At 39.7% G+C, this 27,177-nt stretch overlaps 1 protein-coding gene across 2 annotated transcripts in view; it reads right to left on the bottom strand.

Annotated features, from left to right (window-relative positions):
* The window catches only part of LOC129712390 (CXADR-like membrane protein), an 82,680-nt gene extending 58,480 nt beyond the window's left edge, over positions 1-24,200 (bottom strand). Inside the window, exon 1 of one of the 2 annotated variants that reach the window (XM_055660781.1) lies at positions 23,554-24,200. In XM_055660781.1, coding sequence (XP_055516756.1) covers positions 23,554-23,590 — 37 coding nt within the window. In that variant the 5' untranslated portion in view covers positions 23,591-24,200. The remainder of the gene's footprint in view (positions 1-23,553) is intronic. The other variant, XM_055660780.1, reaches the window with a different exon arrangement.
* Positions 24,201-27,177: the final 2,977 nt, after the last annotated feature.

Consider the following 27,177-nt stretch of genomic DNA (forward strand, 5'->3'; position numbering starts at 1 on the left):
AATCCATTATTGAGAAAGCTGTGACAGGGCTCTTACAAAATAATAATATATATGAAAAGGAAATGATGTCTGAAAAATCTATTCGTTTTTGTGGTTAAAAACTTACAAAACAATGAGGGTAGCAGTTCATGTTGTGCATATTTACTTTTAAAAGATGTGGAACATGGGATTATTTAATAACAAAATTAAATCACATGGGTAAGAAGGAACTGCGGATGCTAGTTTACATTGAATAGTGACACAAAATGCTGGAGTAACTCAGCAGGTGAGGCAGCATCTCTGGAGAAAAGGAATATGTAATGTTTCGGGTGGAGATGGATTAGGATCATTCGAATTGTGAGGCTATCTCCAGTAGGGAATTTTGGTTTTTGGTGTTAGGGTCCCAGCTGTTCACAATGTAAATCGCTGATTTGGGTGTGGTGAACATGTATGTTAATACATAATGCTACATGTTTACTTTGATACATAGTTAGGTGTTGATGTGAGTTGGACCCAAAAAGTTTTCATGAGGATATAAATGTAGAAACAAAGGACATCAGGTCATAGTTAATACACTAAAGGACACAAAGTGTTAGATTAATTCAGCAAGTCAGGCAGCATCTCTGGACAACATGAATAGGTGACCTTTTGAGTCGAGACTCTTCTTCAGACTGACCCGAAACATCACGTATCCATGTTCTCCAGAAATGCTGCTTGACCTGTTGAGTTACACAACCACTTTGTGTCCTTCATGGGAATATGGTAAAGCTAAGAGAATGGGTGAGGTCTTTGCTAAAATAACGTGGAAATATGCGAGGTATTCACTTTGATAGTGAAAAAATGGAAGGACGAGAACACAACTGCAAGTTGTTGTTATTCAGAAGGATCCATATGTTCTTCTACATGAATCATAGTTAACAAGCAGCTGTGAGGACAAGCAAAAGGTAGACTTGAAAGGTAGGTCAAATGTAAGAGTATTTGAGTAGCTGTAAGGACATCCTACTATAATTACGCAGGGCCCTGCACATGTACCTGGATTATAGAGGGCAAGTCTGGTCATTCTAGTTAACAAAGGATATAGCTGCTTGAGAGGGAGCACAACACATTCTTACCAGAGTGATTATCGTGGTCTAATGTCCTACGAGGAGAAGCTAAACAAACTGGGTCAATGCTTTCGGAGTGTAGAATAATGAGAGATTATCTCATTGAAACCAACAAAATTGTGTTGAGACACAATGAGCTACAGATGTTGGCTTACAAAAAAGACATAAAGTGCTAGAGGCTGAAGGAGGATCCCAACTCAAAACGCAACCAGTTCACGTTCTCCAGAGATGCTACCTGACCAATTGAGGCACTCCAGCTTTTCATGTCAAAATCCTTTTGAGGTTTGGCAAGATAAATACAAGGATGATACCCAACCCCCCGACCCTCCCTCATCTCCCTTAGCTGGGGTGACTAAAACAAGGAGTACAAAATTGGCCATTCGGGTCAGATAAAAGACATTCATTCATCCAAATGTGGTGCACCTTTGGAATTCTCTACTTAAATGGGCTGTGAAACGTTAGTCAATGAGTATAATCAAGGCATGATGGAGCTGGCAGCCTCCAACTGGAACCGACCTCGAGGCTCCGGAGGCAGAGCCAGGATTCACCATCGCGAAGCTGGCCAACTTGGGGCTGTGGTGGCGCTGCGGCTGCGGCCTGACTTCGGAGCCTCGGAGGCATTGGCCGCGGGCCCAGTGGACGACAACATCGGGAGCTCGCAGGTGCCAGGTTGGTGACCGATTCTCCAGAGCTCCCGCAACAACAGCTTCGTCCACTGGACTGGAGGGTGGCAGCTTTGTCCGCCCCGGGCCACGTTGTTTGAATCGGCCCGTTCACAGAGCTTGGATTTGGCCGCTGGACCTTACCATCACCCGGCGGGGGGCTCAACATCGAAAGCCTGGACCGCCTCAACGCAGAGGGAGACCAAGGAAGGAAGAGATAAGACTTTAAGACTTTTTGCCTCCCATCACAGTGAGGAGGTGCCTGGAATCACTGTGATGGATGTTAAACTGTGTTCATTGTGTGTACTGGTACTTTATTTTCTGTTATGGCTGCAAGGTACGCAAGTTTGTTCAAACTAATAAGTTTGAATGACAATAAAGGAACTCAACTCAACTCAACTCAAGTTGTTTGTTTTTTGGATATTAATGGGAACCAAGGTACAGGGTTAGTTCAGGAAGAGATAAAACATCAGTCATGGTCTTAGTGAAAGGCTGGGCAGGCAAGTGGGCCTGGGTGACCTGCCCCTGCTTCCATTTCTTATACTGTTACATGTGCTCAAATGTTAACATTTGTTAAGCAGTTGATCAAAAAGTTCTGCAGTTAACGATTCATTACTTATTGTAATATTAAGGGTTCCAACATGAAGAATTTTACAGTCATTTTGTATATTTGCAATAGAACATAGAACAGTATAGGAACAGGCCCTTTATTCCTCAATGTCTGTGCCGAATATGTTGCCAAAACAAACTCTTAAATGCCTGTACATAATCTACATCCCTCCATTCCCTGTATATCCATGTGCCTGTCCAAAAGCCTCACATCTGCCTTTGCCACTACCCCCAGCAGCACAATCCAGGCACTCACCAGCCTTCTGTCAGGTAAAGTATGAATACATTGGAACAAAATCTACATTATATATTTGATTTACCAGACTCAATGTACGAATTAAAACATCATGTGATTGCAACAAAAATGCACATTCAAATGTATACAGAACATGCCAAAAGTAACTTGCACCAAGTGACAATCTGATAATGAACCATAATTTCCATTCAGCAGTGAGGAGTGGTCACTTGCCAAAAACCTTAAAGAGGCCAGGCCACAGAGACGAGGCAGCTTCTGCTGTATGTACTGCGTACCCAATGTGATTCACAAGAAGCCACCTTGTCTTATGTAGGATAGACACAATATGCTGGAGTAACTCAGTGGGTCAGGCAGCATCTTTGGAGGGTTCCTTCCTACTCATCTAATGTAGGAGATGTGTGGGATCTAGCAATTGTGAGGTAATCAAGTATGCACAGCAGACAATTCAGTGAGAAAGTCCTCGCAGCGCACAAGATAAGAAATAAAACTCACTCAATTTTACAACTTTTCAATAACTTTATTTTTAAAAATGATATTCCAGGCCAGGATTTTGCTGGACTTTTCCAGACAAGAGAGGTTAGAGCTCCTTACATTCTTAAAGCTCTTAGTTACACTTCATTTATTGTTGCTTAAACATTTCACAATGAGTATCGACGCACAGCATCTAACCATCTAGTTCGGAACTGATTTAATCCACAACTCTTGCAACAACACACCAAACTTCATCTGTCGAGAATCCAATAATCTCTTACTGCTGGAATGTCCTGACTAGCTGTGCACATATACACACCATCCTGGTCATTTTTACAGGGACATCTGTTTACAATTATACTGTCTTTATAATTAGAAAGTCCATGCTATTTTGTGATTGATGATGAGAGCTCATTTAACTTTATGCAAACCCAACTGTTGTAACATATGAATTATAGTATATACATAATTCAGGGGTTCAGCCGCAGCAATTGATGTAATACTGCAGCCAATAATTTAATGAAAGTACGTATGTTTGCGTGTTGCTCATATGTCCATTAGACTGTTATTTTTGGCATTTATCAGGACAATGGCAATGTTCCCAGATCAAAGTTCAGCATTTTTCATTCTTCATACATTCTATTCTCTGTTGGTTCTTTAAATGCATTTCTGTACATTTTCCTGAGCAAAGCAACCTTTTTAAACTTTGCTAGGATTCCATTTTGAAAAAACCAGATCCATCCAAAGAATCCATTTGGTGAAATTGTTGCTGACAGACCTATTTAATTCAAAAGACAGCCTTTCACAATAAGCCCATGCACAGAAAATGGTCAGCTTGGCAGAGTCTTAACGTAGCCAAGGACCATTCACTTCAATACTGCATATATTTCTGCCTTCCAATCCTGTTAATGACTTAATAATATAACCACTCATTTCACTTAAAGAAAAATAATGTATTGAACAGTGGCTTTGACATAGCCAAGTACGTCAAGTATGATACAAGGGCATTATTGATTTAAAAAAATGACGGGCCCATGAACACACTGAAAGCTTGGAGTCAGAGGAAAGAGATAGAAAGCATTGGAGAGAAATGTTATGTTTAACACCTGGGGCAGTTGACAGTGGGATAGCAGATAGAATTTGAGGAACACAAAGATTTCAATGATGGAGGAGGCTAGATACAGAGAGGGGACGGGGTTATATCCAAAACTGATCAACTTCTCTTGAGATCCCCTTGTGTATAAGAAATTCTTAGCAGAATTGGTCACACACTCATGGAACCAGGAAGGAGATCATTGAACTCATATGTTTCCCCAGCTCTTTCAACACACAAACCCGTCCACACACTCCCTGCACCTTTTCCCTATTTCCCTGCATTTTCTTCTTATTCTTTATAGCTCTTCACACATTGAAAGTGAACAATATAAAATTACATTACTGATGCAAGTTGCATAGGATGTTATTGAATAAGAAATGGTTGGCAAAATGAGATAAAGAATGCATCAACAAGACCTACAGGATAGTCATTCTTAAGAAGGAATGCAAGCCATGTTTGTTGATCTATTAAATTCAGCATGCTTTATTTACATCTGTGATCAATAATCATACATAATCTGCCAAGCAATTATAAACATTGGCAACTAAAAGAAGAAGAATTGTTTGAGAGATTTGGAGTAAGTAAAACAAAATTTTCAAGGAATCCAGTTCAAATATATTTTGTTTATTGGCAAGAACTGATAGCAGCAGTTACTAAATCCTGATCTAAACACTGTGTAAGCATTGTGAATCGACCAAATAAACAGCCTACAACTAAACACAAATAAAAATATTCCCTTTTCTATCCACAGTGCACGACCACAGGAATGTCCTGAATGTATTTAGACACTGCAAATCAGAGACTGACCCTGTGAAGAATGACCCTGTGAAGCTAAAACTGACTGATCTCCTGTTCACAACAGAGAATATTTCAAAATCAATATTACCAAAGATAGAGCAAGGTGGTTATGTAATAAATAACCTATTAGGAAAATGGTTGAAATGAATTATAATTGAAATGAGAATCAACTCAAATATGCCTGCAAGCTGTAATATGCAACATTTTGCACACATGCACAATATTCAGAATATATTTACTTTATTAAAATTCACTGTGTAAACACCAATAGGATTTCTCTTATAAATATGACATGTCAAAGTTGCATTTATATCAAGTGACAGACCAACTTCTGCCATGACCAATTCCAAGATCAAATCAAAAATTGAAGTCTTTCAACACTGCAATAACCTTTGCAATATTAATATTTCATTTTCAGCTCGAGTCAATCGGAATAATCATATTTCGCTTGGGCAGCTTACAGCCCAGTGGTATGAATATTAATTTCTTTAACTTCAAGTAGCCCCAGCATTCCTCTCTCTCTATCCCTCCCCCACCTAAGTCGCACCAGCTTTTAGTTTTCACCCAACAAAGCTAACAATGGCCTGTTTCCTTTATCGTCGTTACATTTTGGAATATCTTTCATTCATTGTTCTTTATCTCTCTACATCATCGTCTCTATCTCTTGTTTCCCTTATTCCTCTCAACCCGAAAAGTCACCCATTCCTTTTCTCCAGATATGCTGCCTATCCCGCTGTTACTCCAGCTTTCTGTGTTTATCTTTGGAATAATCTTATTGCCTGCTCCACCCATCACTCATTGGCACGTAGTCTTCAATTGTCACGCTTAAAGAGATCAAGGATGACTGGCATAACAAATTGAATAATCTCACATTGGATGGTCAAAGCATAATGTTGGGGGGAAAACCTGGATGATGTTTGATTAGGGTGTCAGGAAAAGGCTCGTGCAATGTTTGCAGTATTAATAAGCATTCAAAGTCAATAGACAATAGACAATAGGTGCAGGAGCAGGCCATTTGGCCCTTCGAGCCAGCACCGCCATTCACTGTGATCATGGCTGATCATCCCCAATCAGTACCCCATTCCTGTCTTCTCCTCATGTCCCCTGACTCTGCTATTTTTAAGAGCCCTTTCTAGCTCTTTCTTGAAAGCATCCAGAGAACCTGCTTCCACTGCCCTCTGAAGCAAAGATTTTTCTACAGACTCACAACTCTCTGTGCGAAAAAGTGTTTCCTCGTCTCCGTTCTAAATGGCTTACTCCTTATTCTTAAACTGTGGCCCCTGGTTCTGGACTCTCCCAACATTGGGAACATGTTTCCTGTCTCTAGTGTGTCCAAGCCCTTAACAATCTTATATGTTTCAATGAGATAACCTCGCATCCTAAACTCCAGAGTGTACAAGCCCAGCTGCTCCATTCTCTCAGCATATGACAGTCCTGCCATCCCGGGAATTAACCTTGTAAACCTATGCTGCACTGCCGCAATAGCAAGAATGTCCTTCCTCAAATTAGGGGACCAAAACTGCACACAATACTCCAGGTGTGATCTCACTTGGGCTCTGTACAACTGCAGAACGACCTCTTTGCTCCTATATTCGATTCCTCTTGTTATAAAGGCCAACATGCCATTCGCTTTCTTCACTGCCTGCTGTACCTGCATGCTTACTTTCATAGACCTGTATTTGTCTTACTTTCAGACATCTGCATTTATCTATTTTAACATTTTTTACAATTTTGCAAAATAATGCTGACTGCGTCTTCTGTTAGGGAAATGATAATTACATTTTGGCATCTTAATCTGTATCTGTATCGATGATTTATCTCCGCTGTTTATAAGTAATAGGACCTTCCATTTCCTTTCATTAGTTTTATATTATCAGGCTCTGTCTCATTGACAGAGGATAAAAATACCCCATTTGCGTTATTACAATTACGAAAGGTTGCGGTTGGTTGCACCAAAAACTATTCAAGATATTTATTCACATACGGTACATAATTTGAACCATATTGTCAAGAATGTTTTAATCAATAGCACATATATAGGCATGCTCTCTTTTCCACGATAGAATATGTCTAATATTTGAGTAATACATTTTTTACATTTTTAAGAAATAACTAGCCAGTAATAACAATATGAATTGGAGCTATTGATCAGATCTTGTAGATTATTTTTAATAGGATAATAATTGTATGCTGATCTGATTTCCCTGAGAGGCAAACAGACAGAATTATTTCTTTTCAGAATGAGGCAGCTGAGCCATTTTGGATACTCAATATGAGTCACTCAACATGCCCATACATTAATAGAAAACATTGTATTAATGGAATGGTTGGGAAATATACAATGGGATTCACAATCTGAAATTAACTCACATCAATTTTAACGGGGAAAAACTCTTCAGGGTCCTGACATGGAACGTTGCCTATCCATATCCTCCAGAGATGCTGCCTGACCCATTGAGTTACTCCTGGACTTTGTGTTTATTTTGAACACCAGCATCTGCAGTTCCCTGTGTCTACCTTTAAAAGCTGACTTACTGAAGGTATCATGTAGATAGACGAAAATGCTGGTGAGGCAGCATCAATGGAGCGAAGGAAATAGGCAACGTTTCTGGTCGAGACCCTTCTTCAGACTGAAGGTATCATGTGGTGCTTTTATGAATAAGATGCACATAAAACTGATGTAAACCAATAAATAATGCAGCTAAATTGCCTAAAATGAAGTAAGAGGTGTTGCTTCATTGGATATTTGCCAGCACATAGGGCAGGTACAAAACTCACTCTAAGAAATGCAGCAATCTCCATTTTATATTTCTGCACATTCCTCTTGTTGCAAATTGTATCTGTTTCCATTTTGCCTACAACAGAAATTATTTGTAACAAAGCCCCAAGAGGAAGGACTGCCAAGAATCACAGCTGGAAAAAATATAGAGTACGCCTAAAAGAGTTGGCCATAAATTTGAGCAAATTCTTATCACGGTCATAAGTCTTTGCATAATAAAATTGTCATATTTCAACAGGAGATAGCTAAAATCCTGGTGGCCCTGCATCATCCTCATAAAAATTTAAATAAATGGAAGAATAGAAATATTTTATTTTTTATTTTAACCCTTATTCGGCTGGTTTCACATGAAGAAACTGATTTCGATTTCAGATTACATTTCCCCATCAAAACTCACTAATTATTACAGTATTTAACAATGTGTAGAGAAATGAAAGGAAATAGAGTAATTCATATTTACAGTAAAGGGATTGATTTATTAATCTAAGAAAGGTTATTCAAGATTACATTTGTGTGACTGTTAATGGAATTCCACCAGTGAAGTGCAATGAAGTAAATCATTCCCCTTTCATCTATGGGATTTAGTACTGAATTCAGTATCTATATAATTAAAAGTCTCATCTTGACCACTTCCTGTTTGCACTGTGCTTTGATTTTAGAAAAAAACGCTACCACATATGGCTGCGGTTTTTTGGCCATCTTACTCGGAGTCCTCCTCCGCTGCGCAGGCCCCGAGGATTTTTCTCATCGATGAAAAATAAAAGACTTATTAGTGTTTAAAAAAATCTTGAGATTCTCTCTCCTGTCAATCACCGCCATGAAGGCCACGCTCCTTCCGATGGGAGGGGGATGGACTATAAAACCCGGAAGTGTGGGCGTGGCTCAGTCTGTCTGCAAGATGGCGAGGAAGAGGTCAAGATTCAAGAGAGTTTATTGTCATGTGTCCCAGATAGGACAATGAAATTCTTGTTTTGCTTCAGCACAACAGAACATAGTAGGCATGAATACGGAACAGATCAGTGTGTCCATATACCATTATATAAATATATACACACATGAATAAATAAACAGATAAAGTGCAAATAAACAGATAATGGGCTATTAATGTTCAGAATTTTGTATGAGTTGAGTTTAATAGCCTGATGGCTGTGGGGAAGCAGCTATTCCTGAACCTGGACGTTACAGTCTTCAGGCTCCTGTACCTTCTACCTGAAGGTAGCGGGGAAATGAGTGTGTGGCCAGGATGGTGTGGGCCCTTGATGATGCTGCCAGCCATTTTGAGGCAGCGACTGTGATAGATCCCCTCGATGGTAGGGAGGGCAGTGATTACTACTTTTTGTAGTCTTTTCAGCTCCTGGGCACTCAAGTTGCCGAACCAAGCCACGATGCAATCAGTCAGCACGCTTTCTACTGTGCACCTGTAGAAGTTAGAGAGAGTCCTCCTTGACATACCACTCTCCGTAATCTTCTCAGGAAGTAGAGGCGCTGATGTGCTTTCTTTGTAATTGCATCAGTGTTCTCGGACCAGGAGAGATCTTCAGAGATGTGCACACCCAGGAATTTGAAGCTCTTGACCCTTTCCACCATCAACCTGTTGATAAAACAGGACTGTGGGTCCCCATCCTACCCCTTCCAAAGTCCACAATCAGTTCCTTGGTTTTGCTGGTGTTGAGGGCCAGGATATTGTGCTGGCGCCATTTGGTCAATCAGTCTCTGTCACGACTGAGCTGGAAAACTACAGAACACTGTGAGTATGCAATGTACTTGAATACATGATTTAATGAAAATGAAATGAGTTGGCTGGACTGCCCTGTGCTTGAAACTGCAATGGTAATGGAAATGAAGTGAAAATGCAATCAGTTGTTTGGCTTGGGCCTGCCCTCTGCTTGAAAGTGCAATGTCAATGGAAATGAAGTAAAAATGCAATCAGCTGTTTGGCTTGGGCCTGCCCTCCGCTTGAAAGTGCAATGGCAATGGAAATGAAGTGAAAATGCAATCAGCTGTTTGGTTTGAGCCTGCCCTGTGCTTGAAACTGCAATGCAATTGGAAATGAAATGAAATGAGTTGATTGGCCTGCCTGAAACCACTAATTTCGGCCCACAAGGCCCCTATTAGCCGAGAAACCAGCCTTTGCCCAAAATACCTGTATTAGCCCAGAAGAGCATTTAGGCCCAAAAGGCCCGTGCCAGGCCAGGAAAAGTCCAGAAAATGTGCCTTTCACTGAGATTTCAAAGATTTTTTTTTAAAGGGCCCCTTCGGCCGATCAGGCCAGTTCTAACCCAGGAGTCCCTTCGGCCCATCAGTAAGTATTCCCCCTGCAAGTATTAAACCTCACCCCTGTATTTTTCTCCCTCCCTTCATTTGCTCCCTGTGAGATCCAGGCCAGGATAGACTTTCCTTCATTGTTGTGATCTGCAGAAAAAGATGAAAATTTTCTAAAATTGATACTCCACCCTCTCCCCCTTCTCTCTCTCACAGAGTCTCTCACCTGTTTTGGGCAGAATTTCTGGCAGTTTCTGAGCTGCCAGCCCACCAGTCCTGAGTGACTGAGCTGCCAGCCCACCAGGCCTGAGTGACTGAGCTGCCAACCCACCAGGCCTGAGTGACTGAGCTGCCAACCCACCAGGCCTGAGTGACTGATCTGCCAGCCCAAGAATCTATTCGCTCCACAATGTCCATACTAGCCCTCTGGAAACCATTCCCTTCGGCCCACAACACCCATACTAGCGCTCCAGAAAGCCCCCCCCCCCCCCCCCCCCTGGGTGTTTCTGTGCAGACGGATTATACTCCATGTTGAGAGGCAGTAGGGAAAATTTTACCCCTTGGTATTGTTCCTGACCTGGATTCTATTCCTTAGTATTGGTCCGGATCTGGACTGTTTTATTCTGACAACAGTTGCCAGAAATGAGACCATCTATATAAAATTGATAATTCACTCAATGTATATTCATGGCTCAGTGTTCCAGCCTGAGATGCAGGAACCCATGCTTGTTTTCCCAGTAAAAAAAGGATTGAGACCAAAGATAGCCTGGCTAAGATTAACTAACATCACCAACCAAGGATGTCCCCAGTCTGCTGAACTCAAGGACATTAGTCTAAAATGGTTGTAGAAATAATACAGTTGGAGCATAGAATGTTGAACAGTATACAGCAGGACCTTCAGCCTACGATGTCTGTGCTGAACATGACGCCAAGACCAACTTTTATCTACCTGCACATGATCCATATCCTCGCATTCCCTGCATATCCATAGGCCTATCCAAAAGTCTCTTAAATGGTTCAGGATCTGGAACATCCTGGCTTGTGAGCATCAGTGCTTGATATTGCAATCAGTGTCACATTTGAACCTTAAATTAAGTTTCCAACCTTATTTCCATTCTATCACCAAGATCACCTATTTCTGCCTTCTTAATGCCACTACTCCATTCTACCAAAGTTCATCTGCTACTGGGCCTTTCCCATGAACTCCCTGACTAGATTATTCCAATTCACATTTGGAATGCTTTCCATATTCTACTCTCCATAAACATGAGGTGATGCAAAGCAATGTAGCCTGTAGCTCAGATGATCAGCAAGCACTGGCACAGTGAAGCAGCGGTAGTGTTGTTGCCTCACAGTGTCAGAGACCCAGGCTCAGTTCCGACCATGGGTGCTACCTGTGTGGGTTTTGTACGTTCTCTCTGTGACCGCGTGGCTGTTGGCTGGATGCTCCAATTACCGCCCACATTCCAAAGACGTGCGGTTTCTAGATTAATTGACTTCTGTAAATTATCCTGAGTGCATAGGATGCAAAACTGGTCTAGCTTGTAGAACTAGTGTTATAGGCGATCGATTGGTCCCATTTTAGTGGGTCAAATGGCCTGTTTCCTATCTGTATCTCTAAGCTAAACACTGGCAGCTAAATGCTTGCAGAATGAAAGGGAGTTATAGCAGGAGAGGACTGAGGTTGTACCACATAGAGGAAATGAAGCTGATACTGTGCTGGGCATGGGGCCATGCAGAGTCTTAATGTTGTAATGGGTTCAAGGCTGTGAGGATGGACTGGACTAACTAAAAGTGATAGGGGCTGGCTAAAATGCTGACAGCTGTTAAAGGTGTGGTCCAACAATCTAATAAGTAATCTGGCTAGTTTTGCTCCTTTGAAAGTAAGACATTAATCTAAAGGGGAGTTGCCAAAAGCGATTTCACCAGACAAAGGAGTCAGTGATCAGAGCAACATCTAACAAATTGAAACAGATTATTGCAAAATTGGATAACTGATTCAATAAATAAATGTTTTTCATAGACTGTAACACATGCACAAACACATAAGGGTCAGTATTAGTCATCATTAATTACATACAGACTTACAGGAAGAAAATGTTCAATACAGGGATTTAATAAAAAATAATAGGACAAAGGAAATGAGATTTCTTCTGGTCATTATTTGTGTAGAACACATACAAAAATATATGATGTTTACCATTTGATTCTAAAACAGAATGCTGGAAATCTTCCACTTTTTCTGCCATCACCGTTACACCAAGTCCCTCTCATCAACAGTCATAGGCTCAAACTGTATTTTTAATTAACGTAACAAAGGGGAAATGTTGCACAAAAGTATTGATATTTAGTTTAAGAAGGAACTGCAGATGCTGAGAGACACAAAAAGCTGGACACGGTGGGCCGAAGGGCCTGTTTCCACGCTGTATCTCCAAACTATAAACTAAATATCAAAGATAGACACAAAAAGCTGGAGTAAATCAGCGGGACAGGCAGCAACTATGGAGCGAAGGAATGGGTGGCGTTTCGGGTCGAGACCCTTCTTCAGTCTGAAAAATTAGACATAAGATAAATTACTATTTGGACAGGAAGTTCAGCTGTGCTTATTCAGATGGTGTGTTTGAAAAAGAGTAAAATTGCTAATCTCATAAAAGAAGTGAGGTCCATTTCAAGAGGAATGGAAATATAAGAGTCACGGCTAATTTGGAAGTACGTAATGCAGAACGTTGGCATGAAGTTGAAAACATTTTATTTCATAGCATTGCTTCATCTTGATGCATGTACACAGAAGAAATTAGTAAGACCTAATTGGGTCCTTTTGTGGCTAGCTTCCAGAAACCAGCTGTTCAGATCTGCCTTTCTTAAAAGCAGCTGAACAGTTTATGAAAATCCTATGAGCACAATTTCCCTCTGCCTTCACCAAAACTATTCTCAATTTTCAGACATGACTTGTCAAGGACCTATTACAAACATGCCTCCATATATACGTAACCCAAACATTTCTTGAAGTTCTGAGAATGAATAATGTGGGGCGGTTGGTATGGAACAGCCAGAGCCACAAGAAGCACGAGCAAAGTTCATCCATGCAAATGGAATTGGAGAGATGCCCAGAGATAATGGAGCCTTCGTCTTTACATCCAGAACAGGTCATTCCTTGACAGGAATTGTGCAAGAGTTATGTACCGTGTAGGGGCAGGAAGAAGAGTCCTTGTACTGAAGGTCTTCTACCTACTATTTCTAGATGGTAGCTACAGTAAATGATGGTCTGTAGAATATACATTATCTACTGTGTTACATCTAAACAAAGTGTAACATTTCCTCAATGGTAATAGCTTCCAATAGTATAGAAAGTCTGCCAGACTGGCACCAGCAGAATACTGACCATTCTGGATTGACTATCAAGAATCAAGAGTCAAGAGTGTTTGATTGTCATATGTACTGACAATGGATCAATGGAATTCTTACTTGCAGCAGCATGACAGGCCTGTAACGTAATTCAAATGGACAATATATAATAAACAAAACAATAAAATAATATAATGACTCCAATGCTAGTGCAAAGCCCAAAGTCCTTAGTGCAACCCAAGACGGTCCATAAATCATCAGTTAGTGTTTTATTGGAGGTTTTTCATTTTGAAGCCATTGACTTTGTTGCATTTTATCTAGGCCATGCTGAAGAATGATATTGTGCTGAAGAGGGAGAGCATGGCCCTACTGGCACCATAAGGCATGCGAAGCAGGTCCTCCAGATGTATCTGAGCACTAGATGTTAATTTCCAGTTGGAAACAGGCAGAGCAAACACACCTCACAGTCTATCTTTAGTTGCTGGGTGACGGGCGGCCAAACACACAGTCCACAAAAGAGTGCAGCAGGCTGTTCAGGAAACGAGATGTAACTTTTCAGAGCAGTTGCCTAAATCTTATCCTAAATAAATCTTCCAGCTTGCTACACTCCCCTATTCATATCGATTCCTTCTTTCCTAAAAGGTTTTGCCCTGCCCTCTAAAGGAATCATAGTGATTTTTGCTACGGTGCTGTGCAACACCAGTCAGGCAGATGGAAATGGTCCAAACCTCATGCCATTAAAAATGGGAAGACAGTGCAATTCTCCAGCTTGCTTGATAAATAATTTAAATTGTCCCCCAATTGTCTCAAACATCAATCGTATGAATCTTTCTATATCTTAAATATGGGGCAACATGGTGGTGCAGCAGTAGAGTTGCAACCTTACAGCACCAGAGACCCGGGTTCGATCCTGACCGTGGGTGCTGTCTGTACAAAGTTTGTACATTCTCCCCGTGAAACATGGGTTTTCTTTGGGAGCTCCGGTTTCCTCCCACACTCCAAAGACGTACGGGTTTGCAGGTTCATAGGTTTTGGTAAAAATTTTTAATTGTTCCTTATGTGTAGGATAGTGCTAGTGTACTGGGTCAGTGCAGACTTGGTGGGTCGAAGGGCCTGTTTCCGCACTGTATCTCTAAACTAAACTAAAAATACCTTAAGTGATCTCTTGATTGCCAAGATGGTAAATGTGCAATGCCACGTCATACTGAGCAATGCAGAACAGTCATGAGCACAGTTGTTAACTCCAGGCTGAGTTAGTTGATCTCACTCTGGGATGAACATCAGTCCCAATGGGCTCGTGAGTGGATGGATTGCCTTGCTGCTTGCTCCTTCTCACTAACCTTAACTCTGACTCATATACCAATGAACATTGGGCGACCACACACAAAAACGCACACATAGTTTCCAGTACAGCTGTTGGTAACTGGGATACCATACTACAGATGTTAACAGCTGTCCCAATATCTGCTGCAACAACTGGGACTGGGAACAAACATTGGTACAGCTAACAACTATACCACAAGTTTAACTGATTATAAAAGGATTCCGAGGCAGTTAATATCTTCATGCATGAAGCAGCAAGGACACTGGCAATATGTACCTCCTGCTCTTATTTATTCAATTGATCTTTATCTATTTGATTTTCTCTCCCCTTTCCACATGAAATATTGTGTTACTTGCCTTTTAAGTTTTCTTTCTGTATCCTTTCCATGATTTGTTGGTCTTATGGATAACATTTCTGGAATGTTAACAAGCATATCCAAAACCTCAAAACAGACTCCATTAACATTTAAGGGTCACAAAATATAGAAATGTGTTTCCAATTGAATAAATGCAGCAGAACACAAATTATGTTCAGCCTAGCATTTCAACATGAAATAGTTCGTTCACGGATGTTTTTTCCTCTGCTTCTGCAGAGACATTGCATTTACTTCACAATTTTTGTATTGTTTCAAAATGTCTTCTCTTTCCAGAATCCAAACTTTAGAAAAAGTGCAAAATATTCTGCAACTTTTCAGAAAGAATAATGCAACACTCCTGATTTTAATTGCAGGCGTTTACTTTTAAAGGGCATCACAGTGGCACAGCAGTTGTTGTTCCAGAGTGATCCTGGCTTCAGATGCAATCTGTACGGAGTTTGCATGTCCTCCCTGTGACTGAATTGGCTTTCCATGGGTGAGATGGTTTCATCTTGCACCTCAAAGATTTGTTGGTGAGTTTATTGTCTACTTCAAATTGTACAGGAGGGTGACAGGAGAATCGGGGCAGAGGTAATGGGCATTTAAAAGAAAATTGGTTTCAGGGGCATAAGGAAAGGAAGGGGATTGATGGGAATGCTCAGGGAGAAGCTCTGAGAGGCCGAATGATCTTGCCATGTCATAAGGAAATTTGTATTTCTTCATCCTGCTTAATAGAAACTAAAGTAAATTTAAACTAAATGCATATGGGATGGAAATGTCATTGTTCGTTTTCAATGACATAGCATTTTGAGGTACAGTAAAAAAAATCTGTTAATCCAGCATATTCAGAACTTTGGAGGTATTGGGCAGTGAGATTTGGCATTGGTATTAGTCTAGTATTGTCACAGGTATTGCGATACAGTGAAAAGCAATGTTTTGTGTGCTCTCCAGTCAAATCACACCATACATGAGTACAATCAAGCCATACATAAGTACATCGGATGGTGTAAAGAGAAAAATTGCCCAAATGCAAACCATCGTGCTACAGAATTACGCTATTATAGTTGTGGAGAAGGTGCAGATTAAAAAAAAACCCTGCAAGAATGACAATGAGGTAGGCTGAGAGAATGGTCTATACCATTAGGTTATGCTACGTCCATTCACTACTCTGATAACAGCTGGGAAGAAGCTGTTCCTGAGTCTGGTGCCACGTACCTTCAAGGTTTAGTATCTTCTGGGAGAGGGGAGGAGAGGGCACTTTCCAGACTATTACATGTTATACAAGTAATATTCCAATGCACTTTTACTTTATATTTATTCAGATGTGACGCAGTATGTTACATTTTCTGGTAAACCTGGAATTTTTCCATAATTTTCTGTTTTATCGCACAAACATTCAGTTTATTTGATCGTTACTGCCTGTGGAAGGTTAGTTTTCACAAACCCACAATATCCAAAAAGGGCATGAAAGGCACCATATTAAATAAACTCTTTCTTCTATCTCTTCTTATTTAAGTGCTCCAACTTTTACCCATCAGAGGGAGTGTATCAGTGCAGGCATCAAAATATCTCTCATCGAGCGTTCCAAAATGCACAAGTTTCATCGGATTAATTCATTATGTATGACCCCATAACAGGCTAAATTCCCTGAGTGCAGATACTTTTGACTTTTGAAGGACAGTCGAAAATGGTTGGTATTGAATCAGATGCTTAAATAAATCTTTCCTGTTTTCATTTCCTTTGACTTCAATCAAAATCAGAGCAATATGTCATTTTTGTAGAATAAGACAAAGTGGTTCTCCAACCAATATAACTTTGATACATAGATAATCTTAGGAACTGAGTTTGCATTCCACAGGCTCACACAAATGAAAAATTCATAGAATTAATAATTAATCTTGTAGTGTTGCGAGAAGAGATAAAAAAAGATTCAACATGTTCTATGTGCGTATGGAGGTGCATAGTGCAACTTCTAAAGGACTTTAGAATCAACACCCAACATCAAAGGACTATTGAAACTTTGTTCCACTCCTTTAGCCTCCCATCAGTGGAATTTTAAAGTGCTGAGATGTATCTTCTGTTTATGACATCTAGGTGAAATAACACAGAAATAACACTGAAGCAAAACTCACTTGGGTTTCATCTTCACATCCAAATAACATTATTGAAAACTAGATTTGTTGATTCAGCTAAATCTCAAAGCCAAACTGCAGTCTTACATACATTACATTTCCCCAGTGGCGGCCACATTTCATATGTCCTGTTTTTATTACTTTTGTTTCCAAGTACGCTGTGTACCAAATCAAAATAACTATTTGTGGTGAAGTACATCAAGGATACTTTTGTTTTATTACTCCCTGACTCAGCCAATGTCATTAGCTGTGGCTAACTAATGCTTAAAGGTATAGTCATGATAAAGGGTTTGCTGCTCTAGGATTCTGCAAGAAAGCAAACAAATTGATGAATTGTGAACCCTAAGTCCCATAGTCATAGTGTCTTGCAGTGTGGAAACAGGCCCTTCAGCCCAACTTACCCACACCGGCCAATCTGTCACATCTTGGTATTTTTAAATAGAGGAATGGGATAGAAAAGCAAAGTGACGACACCAAAACTTCATAAATCACTGGTTAGACCTCAGTTGATCGAGGTGGACCATTCTGAGTATCGTAATTCCAAAAAGCATAAAGATGCATAAAAGCAAAAATCAAAAAGTACAAAGGATGCTTACTAAAGAGATTCCAAGCATGAGGGGCTTCTGACATGATTCCATGTAAAAATCTCCAAACACTTCAGAAGATTTCAAGATCTTGAAATGTTTTAACAGGTTAAAAAAAAATAACACATGCAATATGTAATCTCTTTTACATCTTTTTCAGAACATCGCTATATCCTTTTTATCCAATGAAGTCAAAAGAGTGTAGGATGTGCCATCATGTAGGAAAAACAATTGCATACCAATAAGACAATAATTAGTAGTTTTAACATCAATGATGAGTGATCTAGAAGGAAGAAGAGGAGCATTTTTCCACTGTGAGTTGTTAGATGTGGAACACTCCCTTGCAGATCAAAAAGTGAAAAGATACAGATGTTTCAGAGCTGAAATAAAAATAAAAAATGCTGTTTTTAATGTTTCAACAGATGAAGCAGCATGAGGCAGTCACTATTTCAGATTGATGACCTTCCTCTGAACTGAGAAGCCTTCAAAATCAAACATGGTTTAATTTGCAAAGGAGGAGGGAGGATTGGCGAGAACCATGGGAGAGTCTGTGACAGGGTGAGGACCAAATGTCACACATGGTGGTGGTGTTGGCAGAGAATAGGTGGTGAAGGCTTTTTTTTAAACATAGATAATCTATCTGGAAAAGACAAATGAAAATGGAGAAGGAGTAATAAGTAAAAAGAAAAACAAGAGTTTACTTCCTTGAAGTCAATGGAAGCTAATTCCATAAATGATTTTCTAAGCTATTTGATCAGGTAATTGTAGAGATACGAGTAAAACTGAGTCTGCAGAATTGCTCTTTCAAACAGCTGTTTCTGGCACAATGACTAGTTAACCTTTCATACTGTAAAATTCTATGATTTATGTATACCGTAATTCATGTTTTTGTGTGTTTAAGACTACATGCATGTGATGCTGCTGCAAGCAAAATTTTCATTGTACCTGTACCTCATTGGGGATATGACAATAAACTCAAGTTGACTGGACTATCTAATTGCAAGGTGCTTATTACACAATTACATTTATTGCACTGCTGTGAATGCTTGTGTTATAATAGTTTCAACCAACCAAGCATTTCAGCTGTTTCACCAGTGCTGTAGCCCTCACATGTCTTCGTTGAAGCTACAAATGTGAGTTAAGATTTGGATGAAATGTATTATTATTATTATTATTATTATTATTATTATTATGGAGCACATATCTCATGTGGGCTTCCAAATTGCTGGATGCAATACTTTCTAGGATAATCAATTTCCCGCTCAAACCTTTTGAACGAGCCCTATCATACATCCATGCATTGCACTTAACATTCTTTTTCAAACACCATTGGCTGGAGGCCAAGCAGTCAGACATGTTAATTGGCACTTTGCTGAATGCTTGCTCACATAAGGCCCACTGAGAAAGCAAGTACAGAGCAGCCCATATTAGTCAGTTGGACCCTAGGTTGTCAACGTCAGCTCTGTGCTATAATGCAGCCAGAACTGCTGGCAGAACAGTTCCATTGTTCTATTCTTTACATTTTTAAGATTCCAGGTTTATTCGGTAATTGATTGCGCCAAACAAAAAATCCCCCTAACAATTAGGACCAAATATCAACGATCTCCACCATCTTAGGAATGCGCAAGCATTCTTTGAATCCAGTGGTAGTTCTAATTCCCCTACTACCAAACCTTAGCAGAGAATAAGTGAAAAAGAATGGTTGACATTTTTAGTCGGAACCTTCTTTAGACTGAAAGTAGAGGTGACTGAAACTAGAGGCGAGAAAAGGCCAGAACAAATCAGTGTCAGCAACAGATGACCTCAGTTGGCTGGGAAGGTGTGATAACAAGAGGGCTACAAGGATGCGACTGACCAGTGGCACTGGTAGGATGACTAAGATGGTGGATGGCTCCTTCCTACCCATTCTGACCTATTCTACTCCAAACTCTTGTCGTACCTATGGTAGCAGTTCAACCTCTTGATAAGCTTCACACTCCTCCAATAGTCTTTCCAAGAACTAAAGGTCATGGTCTAATGTTGATACCAGTTGACTCTCCTTCCAGTTGACTATCTCCACCTGCACCCTCCTCTATAAGAGTTTTGCCCTTTTAGCTGCTTGTTAGGTGAAAGTATGATGGTTGTTAATTAAATTATATCCTGCCATTGAGATCAGAAGGACCTTTGTCTTATTTATCCATTGTCATGCCACACCAATGCTGCTTTCTCGTTAAAATCAAGCTTATTACTTTGATGGGAAAAATTAAGGAAATATATTATATATGGATGATTTCAGACCAAGGGTCTTCAACATGAAACATCAACTCAGTTTCTCTTTCTACCAATGCCAGCGAGTGTTTACAGCATTTTCTGATTTCTTGAATGTTTCTTAATCATTCTATTGACTAGAATGTGCTCACCTATATTTAGGCAAAGGTATTGCTTTTCAAGTCTCCTGGTTGCAGGTGAGAAAATACAGTCCTGTTGGCAAAAATATGCTAAATTGAAGAAGAGAACTGGAGATTCTGAGTATGTAACAGAACCAAGTGATCTCATTCATATTTATGGCGTGATTTTAAACTTTCATTTATCAATGTCTGCTCTGTTACCTATATTTCATTCCTCTGATTTTCTGTGCCAATATAACTTGTCTCAATAAAGCTGTTAACTCCTTGCTGGGTTACCGTTCATGGATATGCTACCATCTACAGGTTGTCACCAACAATGTGTGTAAGGATTCAGTGAAGGTTGGTTGGCTCCTTTACCATGGTCGTCGGTGGTTGAGGTGCTAACATGATCAATCACAACCCTGTCATCAGATCATGTCAACATGTGCGCATTCACAGCCAAGAAAGGTAGGGGTGTAAATTTTCAATAAAAACTGGATTCCACCAGGCTACAAACAACATCAAGAAGAGTGAGCAATTTTTCCTTTCCTAGTTTTGAGGGATTGGGAGTTCTCTACATTGTCTTAATTCAAGCGCATTGTGCCGAACAAGAGACAGCTAACAACCATCAAGCTCATATAATTCACCTTAGACTTGGAATATATTTGGTTCAAACACAGATTAACTAAACCCAGGGAGCCATTGATAGCCATTTGTTATTCATAGAATATTACAGCAGAGAAGGCCATTCTCCATTGAAATCATACTAGCTCTTTGCAAAAACTACTCATCTTATCCCAGTGAGCTGCCACTCTCCATGGCCCTGTGATTTCTTGAATTCAGGTATTTATCCAGTTCCCTTTTGAATGCTACAATTGAATGTGCCTCCATTCCTACCAGATGAAATGGATTGCAGACTCTGGCCATTTACTGCATATAAATATGTATTTTATCATGCTAGCTTTAGTTCATTTGCCAATCACCCTCATTCAAAATCCTCCATATTTTCACCCCTTCGTCAATGGGAATAATTTCTCTCCTCCTACTGCACACATAGCAATTATACCTTCAATGAGACAATGACAATAAATTGAATCCAATCCAATCCAATCCAAACATCCCTCACAGATCCTCGAGCAATTTCTTCCCATACAAGAACAACCTTTGTTGTGACAAAATAAACCCCTGGTGCAAAATTTCACACATTCACTTCCTAACTCTTTGTCCTCTTATCCATGGAATATGGAATATGGAATAATTGGATCAGGGTCACTTGTCAATCTGAGAGACTTGGTCTGGGTGGATTAGGTAACTGATTTCCTAATTACTTAAAAATAAGGGAACCTTTGTGAAGAAAATATCCTTTGCTACATTATTAATTTAACATGGAGAAAAGAACACGGTTATATATCATTTAGGCATTATTCTGTTCACTGCTCAATATTCAATAATCATTATTACATCACGTTGAATTTAGTGTCACATGCACAATTACAGTGAGGTACATACAATATATAGCAAAAACAAGGAAGTTTTCTCAGATAACATTGTAGTTATACATTTTAATAAATGTAATAATGATCCAATATACATGACATTCTATCCAATTTTAAACTTTGCTACAGTTCTGTATGTAATTATTTTTTCAAACAAAATTAATATAACAATCCAAAATGAATCAAATTTCTGTTCATTTTTTATCCAAATGAAACCAAGGCCACTAAGTACAATTATGAAATAATACCATTAGTTTAAGTCCCCGGTTGTCCTTGTGTAATTTGTGTAAATGTAAATGCATCATTAACTTCAATCTGTCTTTATGGCCCTCACTAATTCTCCATCTTGTCACTAACCTTTGCATCTACTCTTATTTTCTGACTCTGGCCTATTCTGCATTGCCACTCTGTGAGTATATTCAACAACTATACTGCTGTGTGTTAGAACCATTTATCCAAAGAATTCCTCGTGACCAAATCTCTTACCTTCAAAACCCCCATTAAAATTTCTCACCTTGATCACACATTCCCTAACTTCATCAACTATTGCTTTCCAAATAAAGCCCCCTTTATCCATCTCCTAGATGAAGAACCTTCCGGACAATGCCCCTGACAGTGCAGTTCAAATCCAGATTCAATGTTAAACTAACAACCAAAGTGCATGTTGCTTGTCGATTTGTGTTGAAGTCCAAAGTTTGCAGATCCAAATATTTATGCAATGTCCCCAGAGCACACAATGATGTAATGTGTGTAAATATCAGAAATACAAATGTATGAATCTTTAGAAATAAATTTAATAATAGATAAAACCAACAGCAGTGTAGAGTTTGAACTTTGCCCTATATATCTCCACTATGAAGCAAAGCAACATAACAACTAATAGAAAGTCAACTCATTGAACATTTCTTCCAATGATGATTTGTTTAAAATTGATACAGATGGAAATTATGTTATCTGTCAAAAACAGATTCATCCCTTCTTGGCACTCTGGTCCTAATGCAGAACATACTTGTTTTATTTCAATCAACTTTACGCGAAAACTTCAAAAATCAAATCAAAAATAAAACGAGCTATTCCCTTGTTGTGGTTCACTTGTTCTCTAGTCCCTCAGTCCCAGAGGATGCGGCGAGGACAGCACGCAGGGTCAGCGCAGATCGCTAGGGCTGCAGAGCGCCTCAAGTGGCTCACACCCAATTGCGACCGGCTCACGCTCCGGGTCAATGGCTCAGTCTCCATCCAGATGCCTGAAGACAGCAGGGATACTGAGGCCACACCATCAGACACTCAGTAATAAACGGTTCCCCACAGAACAGGCAAACAATATTAAATCTTTCTCTTCAACGTTCAATTACTTTTCTTTCTTTTTAATAAACTCCACCCATCCGCTTCATTAACCCAGTGTGCCGCTTTAAAAAAAAAGTTTTGGTCTGGAAACTGTTAATGTTACAGTCCACATCTGTTTCCAATATGGGTCGAGTTACATCTTTTGGAAACAATGCTGCTTTTTACTTAGTAAATTGCATTAAAAAAAGTTTTCAAACCGAACTGAAAAATACATAAAGGACACGAAAGTACACAACGGCATCACCTTATGTAATTACAAATAGCATATTGTCCACGGACAGCAGAAAATAAAATATCTGCTAATGTTAAATTAAAATATTAAAACCTTTAAAGTAAGCTGTAGAAGGCAGACACATAAAGGAAACGCGTGTATTTCGTGGAGTAACTGAAAGTCGCTGAAGATTTTTAAATTATTGCACTTCCCCAACGCTTTTTCAGTCTCGCCCACACTGGTACATAAAATATTCGATTTCAGAAACCAGACATTAAAAAAGCGATCCAAAACTATGGTGCGAGGTTTACAAATGCATCTTCTCATTTCTATTAGCGAGACTAAACGAATTAAAAAAACACGATAATCCGAGCTACTCACCGACCATCAGAACCAAAGTAAGAGAGGGCAAAATCATGTTGGCTTTATAAATTCGGCATTTAATCCATAAATTGATGAGGAAAATTCGTGCTGATATTCTCCGCCTCCTTGTTTTTTGGGACTGGAATGCTGGGACAGACCTGAGCACATTGAAACATCAGGAGAGGGGGATGCCACTGCGGGGTATTTCCATCTTCACAACGCTCGACTCTCCAAGATGTCCCTTTCCCAACCCATTCCGTTCATTGCAGCTGCCCAGATGAGCAGTGGAGTGTGCTGGGACCGTCTTTCCAGGGATTTGATATGACAGGTCCGTTTAGTTGAAGGTTGATTGATTGGTTTCAACGGGTGAACGGAGAACTGTGACTGCCCGAACTGACATTGCACACACTTTCCTGTCTGAAAATTGCAGAGAGCAAGTCTAACCTAAAGTCTGCTAAAAGTATAACACGTTTCTGTGTGAGCACAGGACGACTTGCTGCTGATTTGTGACTGGCTCTGTTCCTTCTTGCAAGTTTTATTTCAATATTAAAAGCATGTTGATTTCAACATGAAATAAATGAAAAGCTACAATCTTTAGTTTAAATCTAAACTAGATGCCATCAGTTCCCTCACCCAACAGCTATTAAACCATTGTTTTTGCTGCCTGCTGAAGTGCTGAGAAGTGTAACTGAATATTTTCCTGCAGATATGTCATTGCAATATGATACTTGTTTTCACCAGCCATTTCCAACGTGGTGTTTAACTATTTCAATTAAAAAGGAATGATTCAAAAAATATCGTAGTATGCACAAATGTCAACATTTGAGGTCACAGATAATGTCTTTGAACTTTCCAAATTCTATTCTAGCTTCCAATGTTGATACCTGATTTCTCCATTTAGTGGAGATACAAGAAACATAGAAACATAGAAATTAGGTGCAGGAGTAGGCCATTTGGCCCTTCGAGCCTGCACCGCCATTCAATATGATCATGGCTGATCACCCAACTCAGTATCCTGTACCTGCCTTCTCTCCATACCCCCTGATCCCTTTAGCCACAAGGGCCACGTCTAACTCCCTCTTAAATATAGCCAATGAACTGGCCTCAACTACATTCTGTGGCAGAGAATTCCAGAGATTCACCACTCTCTGTGTAAAAAATCTTTTTCTCATCTCAGTCCTAAAAGATTTCCCCTTTGTCCTTAAAGAGATGGCAGTTGCTAAAATCTTGAGCAAACCACATAGTGTTGGTGTAACTCAACAGTCAGGCAATGTCTGAAGAAGTGTCCCGAACTAAAACGTTGCCTGTCCATTCGCTCCAGTCTGAAGAATGGTCCTGACCGGAAACGTCACATAGTGTCCCGAACTAAAATTCCCTCCACAGATGCTGCCTGACACAAAAACAATGCTGATGAATGAAAACATTCCCTTAATGTACATTTTCTTCCTCAAAATTCCTTGGCAATTTTTTTTAACTTTGTTGTTCTACCAGAGGAAAGGCAGTATTTGTTTACTTTGTTCTACAGAGACTGTAAGATTAGACGAACAACTCCTTTAAAGAGTTGGTACATGTATAGTGGGCTGAATAGCTTTTAGTGTGTTGTTGTATTCTACTATCCATCAACAATCGCTGTCTTGCCATCAGGCCAACCATTGCTCCAACCTCACAGATACAAAATGGATTCAGTAGAGCTAATAGGACTTGATGTTTCAATCCCTGTAGTAAATCGGCACTCTTGATATTGGCAGTGGGATTGGAGTGGGGAAAGGTAGGGTTGGTACGTCATCGGGGTCATCAGGTGGGCACCCTCCTTCTTTGATGTTCCACAACATCTCCAGAGACCGAGCTATGCTCAGTATCTAACTTAATCTGCAAATGTCTTGACATCAACAGTAGGTCCAAAACTGTGTGTGAGAGGGGATGGGGTTGGTGTAGTGATTGGTGCTTTGGAGGAAAACATACTGTCACAGCCACTGGCACACTTCACATTAGTGTGAACATGGACATAAATAGGGGTTGAAGACATTTCGGTAGCATCAGACTTCAGTTCAAATTGACTGGATAATAAGCAACCATTGGCAGTGGCAAACTGTTTGAAGTTGTCAGGGTGGCATAAGAACAACAGCTCAGGGTTGGCTGTGTAGGAAAGAATTGCAGATGCTGGTTTAAACTGAAGACAGATACGAAAAGCTGAAGTAACTCAGACGGTCAGACAGCATCTCTGGAGAAACGGAATAGATGGCGTTTCAGGTCGAGATCCTTCTTCAGACTGTCTCTGAAGGGTCTTGACCCAAAATGTCACCTATCCCTTTTCTCCAGAGTAGCTGTCTAATCCGCTGTGTTACTTCAGCTTTTTGTATCCAGCCTCAGAGTAGGCTGTCACCTACTGGTTGCTCAGAGTTTAATCTACTTCATAACTCACTTCCCAGGTGCAAGAGTCCAATAGGCAGCAACTATAGACAGTGGGTTCAAGTATTGGCCTGGGCTTAAGCCAAATTGGCCTATTGAGTTTTTTTGTTTCTGCGAATGCATGCAATGCACCAGAATAATTTTTTTGGATATGTTGGCATCAAATTTTGATCAGAATAGCAATGCCAAGCAAAAATAAAACTTTTGGCATTAAAATCTGTTTTGATGTTTTAACATGTTATTTTCCCAACCTGGGTTTTGTTTTGCAGTAGCTGTTAATAGTGAATGGAAACATAAAATAAACTAACTAAAAAAAGGATGAATTCAGGTAAGAGTATTGAACTTGCATTTTCACTGACTTTAATGGCATTGTGCAGAATTGAAACACAAAACATAAATGTATAGGAAGGAACTGCAGATGCTGGTTTACACCGAAGACAGACATAAAATGTTGGAATAATTCAGCAGGTCAGGCAGCATCACTGGAGAAAAGGAATAGGTGACATTTTGGGTCGAGACCCTTCTTCAGACATAAACATATATCTAATTGATTTGGGAAAATGGATGAGAGTTTTGCATTTGTCACTCTCACAGCAGGGTGACTTGACCACAGAACCAAGTCCAAATCAGGAAAAACTGACAATAATGGTCACATCCTACATAATAATTAGGAAACATAAGCTGAGAAATACTTCTGCGGGATAATGTTCAATGTGGAATCCATTGCAGAATAGTACCAAATGATGACTTGATTGTTTTATGGCTGTAGCTGCATTGCCCGTGGCCTTCAAGGAACAACTATGTCAATTTTCTGGCTGATGTTTTGTGACACCATTTAGTTCTAAAGGATTAGTGAATTTCTCCATAAGTGTGAAGAACCAAAGATGACAGAAAATTAAAAAAAAACAGTTAACAAGATTCTGCCTATTACAAAATAATTGCTACAATCCATCATTAAGGACAAATTATCTGAGCTTTTAAGGGAGTTAAAACAAGTCAAATTAGAATTTGTGAGAATTAAATGTTCTAATAAATAGAAACAAACTTAATAATTTAAAATCCGAGCATGATATATTCTTACTATGCAAGGAAAATGGAGGTGAGGCTTGTGGATGGCATTGGAATACAATTTTACCAATCAGCAGAACAATTATATAACAGCTTCAATTACATAAGACATTGCTGAGAAAAAAAGCAAACAACTGGTGGAACCAGTCAATTCTCTTGTCAATT

Source organism: Leucoraja erinacea, chromosome 32 (assembly GCF_028641065.1).
Source record: "Leucoraja erinacea ecotype New England chromosome 32, Leri_hhj_1, whole genome shotgun sequence".
In the NCBI taxonomy this organism is placed as follows: Eukaryota; Metazoa; Chordata; class Chondrichthyes; order Rajiformes; family Rajidae; genus Leucoraja; species Leucoraja erinaceus.